This window comes from Cyprinodon variegatus, unplaced genomic scaffold (genome assembly GCF_000732505.1).
Source record: "Cyprinodon variegatus isolate N-32 unplaced genomic scaffold, C_variegatus-1.0 Scaffold3, whole genome shotgun sequence".
In the NCBI taxonomy this organism is placed as follows: domain Eukaryota; kingdom Metazoa; phylum Chordata; class Actinopteri; order Cyprinodontiformes; family Cyprinodontidae; genus Cyprinodon; species Cyprinodon variegatus.
The window spans coordinates 2,337,130-2,345,952 of NW_015150456.1; the positions used below are offsets into that span (position 1 = coordinate 2,337,130).

General features: G+C 38.6%; 1 protein-coding gene across 1 annotated transcript in view; it reads left to right on the plus strand.

Annotated features, from left to right (window-relative positions):
• LOC107082440 (extended synaptotagmin-3-like) overlaps positions 1–7,423 on the plus strand; it is a 20,832-nt gene extending 13,409 nt beyond the window's left edge. Inside the window, exons 17-23 of the mRNA XM_015371126.1 lie at positions 3,132–3,281; positions 3,382–3,698; positions 3,796–3,894; positions 3,968–4,099; positions 5,661–5,766; positions 5,894–5,943; positions 7,327–7,423. Coding sequence (XP_015226612.1) covers positions 3,132–3,281; positions 3,382–3,698; positions 3,796–3,894; positions 3,968–4,099; positions 5,661–5,766; positions 5,894–5,943; positions 7,327–7,369 — 897 coding nt within the window. The 3' untranslated portion in view covers positions 7,370–7,423. The remainder of the gene's footprint in view (positions 1–3,131; positions 3,282–3,381; positions 3,699–3,795; positions 3,895–3,967; positions 4,100–5,660; positions 5,767–5,893; positions 5,944–7,326) is intronic.
• The last annotated feature ends 1,400 nt before the right edge of the window (positions 7,424–8,823 follow it).

Here is an 8,823-nt window from a genome sequence, read left to right on the forward strand (position 1 = left end):
AAAAAAAAAACGCATTTGAATGGTACAGTGATGCCCTAGTAATTAAAATAACCTGAAAAGTCAACCATGTGATAAATCAGATTGTCCTCAAAACCTACTAGTTTCTTGTGAGTCCCATATTAAAAAAACATAAAACATTTATTAAAAATACCTTTTTACTTCCCTGAAAGTACTATTGATAAATTACTTTTCACACTATAAAGGAAGATTTGGTCTCTCTTCTTTGCAGGAGAAAAAAACTGAAGAATTGTCCTTTTAAAAATGATCAGTTTAACGTGATGCTACAGCGCCTTACTCAGATTTTATTCGTAATTTTCACCTGGCTGCTCAATCAGTGGATTTACTCATATTCTGAGAATCATTTTACCACTTTTTAGTCGTAACATAAATATTCATCTTATAGAGATAAACTGATGGTTAGACATTTGGCTCTAGAGCAGAATTCATGCTTATATCAATTATAGTCCTGTTCATGAAGGAGCAAAGCAGCTCCAGAACATCATACTGCCACCACCGTGTTAAACCATCAGACAGATGTTTGTCTCAGAAATAATCTTAGTTTTATGGCTGATAATAGAAATCACACTTTTTAAGTATTTAAGCATTTTTATCTTGCATGTCTGGGGATTATTTTGCAATAAGTGTTTTTTTTGTGTGCATAAAACACATGAGGCAGTAACCTCCTGGATGAATGGTGGATTTTCTTTTAGAATTATTTAGGAAGAGCCGACGCTGCAGAGATTCATTAACTCTGTTTCATGTCTCCATTTGTTCATATTGGTTCCCAAGTCTCTAAAATGCCAAAAAGCGTAGAACAAACTTTCTATCTGTTTGAGAAGCCTGGTACCTTTAGACGTCATTTAACTTCAGTCTTGATATTGTTAGGTTTATGCTTTATACATCATGTGGAGAGCTATCTGTAATCCTTGGGCATGGATGGTGTGTCAGTTACTGATACGGACAGCTAAACATCAACATGATCATGCAACACATAGACTCATGAGCTATAAGAAGGAGAAGATGACCTTGTTCGGGGCTCAATCTTTGCCGGACGCTCGCGGATGTTTTTTTTGAGCCCACAGCTGTGCAAGCTCCGAACTTTTTCTCTGTCCTGTAACGACCTGATCTGGAATAAACTCTGTTACTTTTTTACTCCTGTTTTTATAGTCCTTTTTTTGTATGGTTTTACCCAGTTTGAGTTAAGAGTAGTAAATAACTTGCTCCCAGGAAAAGAACCGTGAGGAAGCCCTGAGGCGCAACAGCTTTTTAGGGGACATAACTTCCTCATTTAACAATATCAAACAGCTTCTGTTTAAGAGATCTCATTTTTTTTATCAGGCCTGGGCATTTTCCACTTAGATATAGTTGCAGACTTTTAAGAATTTTTGAAAAGACCCGCCTTCTCCACTCCAAAATTTCCATGCACAACCCTGTTACCGCTCCTGAGTGGGAGCACCTATTAAACGCGTGCGAGTGTGCACGATCGCATTTCTCCTCGTGCACGCTCTGTTTAAAAGTTGCTGTTTGCAGCGCTCAATAAAGCTTACTTTCCAAAAGTATATTTGCAATTTTTCCACTATGTCAGATTTACCACTGGTACGTGAAAATGGGGACGAGCACGTAGGACGGCCCTAAACATATCATCCCAATGACTGACAATTAGGAGAAACACACCCGGAAAATGAATAATCCTCCACTATTACTTTTAAAGTTACCTGAAAAATATCACTGATTACATTACAGAGGGCCTACTTGGTTTGGATAGCTTTTGTGGCGTCATAAGTAACACCCTAATTTGAAAATGATTTTTTTGCTTTGTTTGTTCTTATTCAACTGTGAAGTAGAAACAGACTGGAAGCAAATGCTACCATACATCATTGAACAAGTCCAGGCTCCGATCAGGAGTTATAAATTCCATTTAACATTTGCATCCATTATTATTTCAATTTAAAGCTTTCAATTATTAATACTAAAAGGGTTAAATATTTACTAATCACTTAAATCTGTTAACCGGCATTGCTGATGGCACTGAAATATCTTTCAATTCATTAAGGCCAAATTCTATCTGCTGTCTTTTTATTTATTATAATAAAGCTCAGCAGGTTGCTTCTCTTAGCAGAAATTCAGGTTTGACAGGTAAATGGAAAAGCAAGAGGAATTCTTACTCTTCTCAGTCTTACATTAGTGGATTAAAACTTTTGGAGCAATTTCTAAGCTACTGCAGATTCTAAAACCATCAATTCAGCTTAATGTTTGCTAACGTCCTTAAAAAACGAGCCAAACTTCCACTTTGGGTGGAAAGAAAGCTGGTTCTTCAGAAACCTCCAAGGTTAAAACCGACTATAAACTGGTACATTTCCACAGTAAAACCAGTTTTGTGGAAAAAAACATGGAAAAAAAGGTTGAAGTTCAGTAGAGGGAAAGATTGAGCTGTTTTGGCGACAATAGCAAGAAATATGTTTGGAGGCTTCTGTTCATGCTGATAAGCTAAACTGTTAAGCATGGCGGTGGCAGCATTATGGTCTGCTTTGCTGTCTGTTGAACTGGTTCACTGCAGAAAATCATTGGCAATTAAGTAATAGCTAGTAGCTACTATCCAGCCTGAATGATGAAAGAAGCTTGTTGATGGACGCATAAAGCTTGTAGCTAGTCTAAAATCTGACTGGTTTTCACCCTGGAAAATTAACAAATTGATTCATAATTAAAATCCTCAAATGAATCAGACATTCTTGGCTCCGGTAAGGTGATAGAAGCAGACTTTGTCTAATCCATTTGTCAGGTTAATTCAATGATGATTATAAAATTAATGTGTGTGCATATGAAACATTGAGGAAAGGAGATGCTTCACTCTGTCTTGTGATTCAGTCAGTGGAGCATTCTGTCTTATGACCTGATCAATTGTCCTGTCAGAAGAATACTCTGTTTTGTAACCATGTGTTATGTTCTGTTAATAAAAGGGCACTGCAGGAGGGGGTTCCGAGAGAGAGTTGGAAAGTTGGGTTTGGCTCTTTCCCCTCCTGCAGGAGGGGAAAGAGAATCTCTTTCCTGTGTGGACTCAGTTCCTCTTTTACGAACCTACATTTTTGAACCTAACACCATTTTAGCCGTAACTCCATCTTTGTTTGTTTCAGGTCAAAGAGCATGAGAAGAAGACCGTTCTCGGGGTTTTCAACTTGCCTCTCAATCGCCTCTCTGAAAACTCCCAGATGTCTCTAGACCAGCGCTTCCCGCTTGAGCGCTCAGGAGCCAACAGCCAGATCAAACTGAAGGCCACTCTCAGGGTGGGCGGCCCTACCGCTTTTATGCTGCACTACATTTCCCTAAATGTATAAAGATCTTTTACATCATCGGATCCGCTTAAACATCAGTATCCTTTTGCAGATTCTTACAGAGGAACGACCTCCAACCAAGATCCCCCAAAGTTCTCCTGTGAACGTCAACCAGCAGATGGCAGCAGGAGGAAATGCCTCGGCGTCCGCTGCCCATCCTGGGGACCCCGCCAAATCTCAGCCGGCCGATCAGCTCAACAGAACAAATGAGGCTTCTTCAGCTCAGCAGCGCCGGAGCTCCTTCCTCGTTTCAGAAGCCAGTAAGTCCCCGAACGCCAGCATGCGTCGCTACGACTCCCACAGCCTGCTGTCGGATAACTCCATCGCCTCGTCGCGGTTCGACCTCTCAGACGGAGCCTCCTATCCTGAGTGAGTTGAAGTACTAAGATCTTTAACATTTGCTCTTTTCTGAGGAATGCTAAAAGCTGTAAAACCTTCCTCTGTTACTTTTTTAAAACTATTTTAGGGCTATAAGGAACCATCAAGGTACATTTGGAGAAATTCACCTGACTGTACGCTACGCTAACATGAGGAACAAGCTTATAGTCCTGGTTCACGCCTGCAGGTTTGTTGCAACACGCCTCATTTTCTAATTCATCATAGTTACAGAAATGCAAAAATCCAATGTTTTCCTGCAGGGACCTGTTTCTCTGCAGCGACCATGGCACAGACTCCTACGTTCGCATGTATCTACTGCCAGACCACTCATGGAGACACCGCAAAAAGACGCACGTCAGGAAAAGGACGGTCAATCCCGTCTTTGAAGAAAAGTAAGACAGCTGGATGAATCCTGTAAAGCAGGTTTTAATGCACCCAAAGGGAAAATCATTTACAGATCCTCTTTGTTTCTTACAAAAAAGTGAAAAAACAATCCACAGGACTTTGTTTCAGAGTTTGAAGATGTTTCGCTTCCCATCCAGGAAGCATTTTCAATTCCAAATTTCAGGAATAGCGTTGAGTTTGAAGCTTTATACAGTAGAACAACAAACCCTTGTCTTGGCTTAGAAACATGCAAATTGAAACGGGTCCACCTCTTTGGAATGGGGGTCGTTTGGTTTCTTTTGTTAGCCTGCAATGCCCCATACCTGTCTATCAGAGCATGTGAGCGGAGCAAGGAGCGAGCGGTGGAGCGGAGTGCAAGAAATATGGTGGAGCGCAGAGCGGTTTTCAATTTAAAGGCCGGAGCAAGGATTTCACTCCGCTCCAGTTTGCTCACAACGTCAATTAAAAATGTTGGGTTATAAAATTAGTAAAATAACATTTATTTCCTTAAAGTGAGATTTTCTTCAACATGTTTAACCGCATGACCGCAGTTGCCAGCAGCAGCAGCGCTGAATGTGACAAGAAGGAGGATATATCTCCTTTCTTGAGAAGAACACAGGAAAGTGTGGACTCTGGGAGAACGGGAGCATGCTGCATAAATATGGTTCAATTGGAACAGAAGCTTACTGATGACATCACCAAACGCTCAGCTAGTCTGGAGCTGCTTTTCACCTATTATTATTAATAATCTCTAGATGATTATTAATTCTTACTTTTTTTATTTGTTGGAGGAGTAATAATGAACACAGTCAGATAAACACAAATCAAATGAACATTTTGCCAAATAAAATGAAAAACTCGCCATCAGAGCCAGCGGTACTTCACACAAGGCTATGCCGACAGAGGGCTGCTATAGACGGGCTAACGTTAGCTTTGGCTGCCGTTACCCTCAGAGCTTCTCTCAACTTCTGAATTTTTTTCTTTTATTACACATTAAATCGGTAAATGGGCCGAAGCTTAAAAGCATAATGTTCTCCCCTCAAATTATCCGAAATTGTACTTTTATTGAACAACAGAAAGGAGAACTTTTAACTTAATACTCTGAGCTCTGTGAGCGCTGACCTGGAAGCTGCTGATACCACACTGCATGCTGGGACAGCTGCCAGTCGCAAGAACGGATAAGTCTCCTCTGATGCATGCTGGGTAAAGAGGGAGGGGCGAGAACAACATCTGGGGACTTTGTCCGTTCTCTGTCTTCTTGTTCTTGTGAATTGGAACAGAACTAGGGCTGAGGATGATGATGTTTCACGAGTAGACGAGAACGCACAAGCACACATATTGAGAAACGGCTTATGTCTCTAAGGGGGTCGTTAAGGGAATTGTTGGCCTGGCTGAACAGGCGAGGTTGTTTTTACCGCTGTAAAGGGGTTGGGGGTGAAACATCTTCAAACTTGGAAACAAATCCACTGGATTGTTTTTGAACTTTTTTTGGAATTACCATGACCTGGATGACTCAGAATCGTCACGAGCACTTTGTTTTATGTTTCTTCTTCTCTTCTTCTTCTGCAGGTTTGAGTTTGATGTGTCACTTGAAGAAGCAAAGACCAGGAAGCTGGATATTTCTGTAAAAAATAACAAGATGTTCCATACGAGGCAGAGAAAGGACATAGGCATGGTAGGTAGAGACGTTCTTAAGGTGTGGAAACACCCTTTTAAAATGGTTTAAATGATAAATCTCACATATCTTTATCTTTGATTTCTGAAGAACTAATTCAGTTTTCCCAAATTGTTTTTGTTACCAGGTGATGTTGGATATCTCACAGATGGATCTAATAAAAGGAGTCTCCGATTGGTAAGAGGTCTAGATTTCTCACCACTAGTTACTCACACAGGTCTCTCTAAAATGACCTGAAACTGAAAAAAAGGTTGGTTTTTCCCCTAAAAAGCAGAAATCCCACCATTTTAAAAATATCTAGTTTAATAAATGAAAATGGCATAGCCTAAAAATAGTTCCATGATTTAAAAAAGGTGGGTAGATTATCTAAAAAATTACTGAATTAAGGGGTTGTTATGGCTCAGTATGGCGTTGAGTAAAATTCAGTCCTCCTACTTCTTTAACCCCTTGAAGCTTGAGTTGATATGGATTTACATAAAGAAATACATTTTGTGTGTTTTTTCATTGAAAGAGATTCCAAATTAAAATGGTAAATGTTACTAAATAAATAGAAATAAAGGTAAATTATATTTTGTAACAGCAGTTATAACTGTACATAATAACATACACTGTGACTAGCACTGGGGGGTATGCAAAAATGCTATGGTGGCTGTTTGCCTACAATGCAAAAAGGATCTGAAAATGAGTAAAAATGTCCTAAAATAAATGTATTTACCCTTAATATGAGTAGGAAAATAAAATTTTCTGCCAATGGAATGAGCATTTTTACCCTTAAAGTAAGATAATTACATATTATGCACTTGAAATAAGAGACTGCAGTTGTTGTTTTTTTCTATATTGTCTTGTTCCAGTGGCAAAGTGTCTCACTTACCTGCTCAATTCAAGAAAAAAATCGTCAGTTTTAATTTGCATTTTTACAAAACAAAAACAAGGTTTTGTTTGGCTACTGTATAAAACCTGGAACTCGACGCTATTTCTGACATTTTTAATTGAAAAAGCTTCCTGGATGGGAAGCGAAATGTTGAACGTTGAAACGTTGAAAACAGTGTCCAGTGGAATGTTTTTTTTTTGTTTTTTTTAACAGTGGCAATGTGGCAATAAGAATAATTGTCTTGATGCCAAAAGGAGCCCAACAGATTTTACTTTCACAAGTGTAACGGTATGGCAATTGCCATACTGCTCCACTTGTTCCATGCATATAAATTTCTTTATTATAATTATGCAGGGAGTTTTACAGTTTATATGGACACTGCAATGTAGATAGTGCAGAAGAAGAAAAAGAGAAAAGATGAAAGAAAGAAGAATGTTGTTAATTTACTTTTTTTTTTTTGAATGACTATGACCTGGATGACTGAGAATCTTCACCAGCATGACAGAAAACCCCTCTGCTCTATTCAAAGTCTGCTACTTTAAAGTCTTCCAGTGAAACTGTAGTGATTCATTTGCAAAACTTTTAACTTTACTGCCCTCTTGTGTGCAGAATGAAGAAGAATTAAGTTTGTCCTTTGGGAGACAGAATAATCATAATCTCAAATGTGTTTTACTTCCCTTCTCTTTAAGGTATGAACTTACCCTACCTGGACTAATGAAATCCAACAAATAGGAGAAGTTGTAAAGGACCAGCAGGCAGCTGCAGGAAAGTGAAGAGATGTTCCTTCCCAGTTGGACGATATCCAGACCGGGGAACCTTCTACGCGGAAACATTGAGCTGATCTTGTCTCTGAATGTTGCACTTAAAAGCAACTGTGTTGATATTCTGTTATATGAACAATGTGTGGTGTATAAAAACAAGTTGTGTTTTTGTTTCTATAGGAAATGTGAAGCATTGCTGTCATTACAAAAGTTAAGTGACCACAAAAAAAAAAGTATTTTTGGGGTCTACCTGAGCTGCCTGGATTTTTAGATGAAAAATATGTATATAAAAAAAAAAAAACACAGCCTGTTGCATAAAGCCAGAAAAATCCCTGCGAACTCAGGAAGGGTTCTAAACATTTAATGCTCCAAAAACCCTCCCATGTTTGCAGTGTAGAAAATGGATCCATGCAGCTGGGTGGCCTTTGCTGAAGCTCTGAGCTCACCGGATAGAGCCGATCACATGAAGGGCTGTGCAGAGAGGTGAAGGGAAACTGCTTTTAATGTTTAAGGGTGTGGAAAGTAGATATATTTTATTTCTTTGCTGCAAATTATATTTTAAGTTGAATCCTTCCATTCACCAGACACTTTTGAACAGTTTTTTTACTTTCAAACTTATTCTCATGGCTCAGGGGATTATAACTAATATCAAAGAATACAATAAATCCTTTTGGGGAGTAAATGTATGCACTAAATTATATTAAAAGGTCTTATTTCTATTTTTTGTTGTCCATAAGCTGCAAATATGAGCTGTTTCCAAGTGTGTGAGGTATTGTTACATTTTATTGAGATATTTATTGAAAATAAACATCTTCAAACGAACTTAAGGTGGATTTTGTGACTTGTATTCTTACCATAAAATCATGATGGCTCTAGGATGTTAAAGAAAAAAGGATCTGCTGTTATTAAGGAAATGTCGATGCGACTCTGGTTTGCCAAGATGCATCTGAATCAGGCCCAATACTGCAGCAACGTCTGCCTTTGATCATAATCCACATCACCAGGTTTGGTTTAAAATAGAGATATTTGCATAAACGCCTCATATCAGCTGATTAGGAAGGTGGAGGACGGATAATCTGGGCTTGTTATGCAGCTATCAGGCAATGTGTTCAAGCCATCTATCTAATGGGTGCAGCTAAGCCCAAACTGGGTCACCAAAACAACCTTAAACACAGAAGCAACTCTAAAATGCAATTGGCTATGTTTTATTTTTTCTCTTGATGTTCTCCATGAAATAGAAACAGATTTTATTTAGCTAAATTTGGAGGTCAGTTTTAACAAAAAGAGTGAAGTTGAATCAGCTAAAGTCTAGCTTTGGTTAGTTTAAACGTAGCTATTTTTTTTATAACGATTTGTATGGAAGAGGATTACGGCACTGAAAAAATTATTTAAAAACTGATTTTTAAATTTTATTTCAATATAATA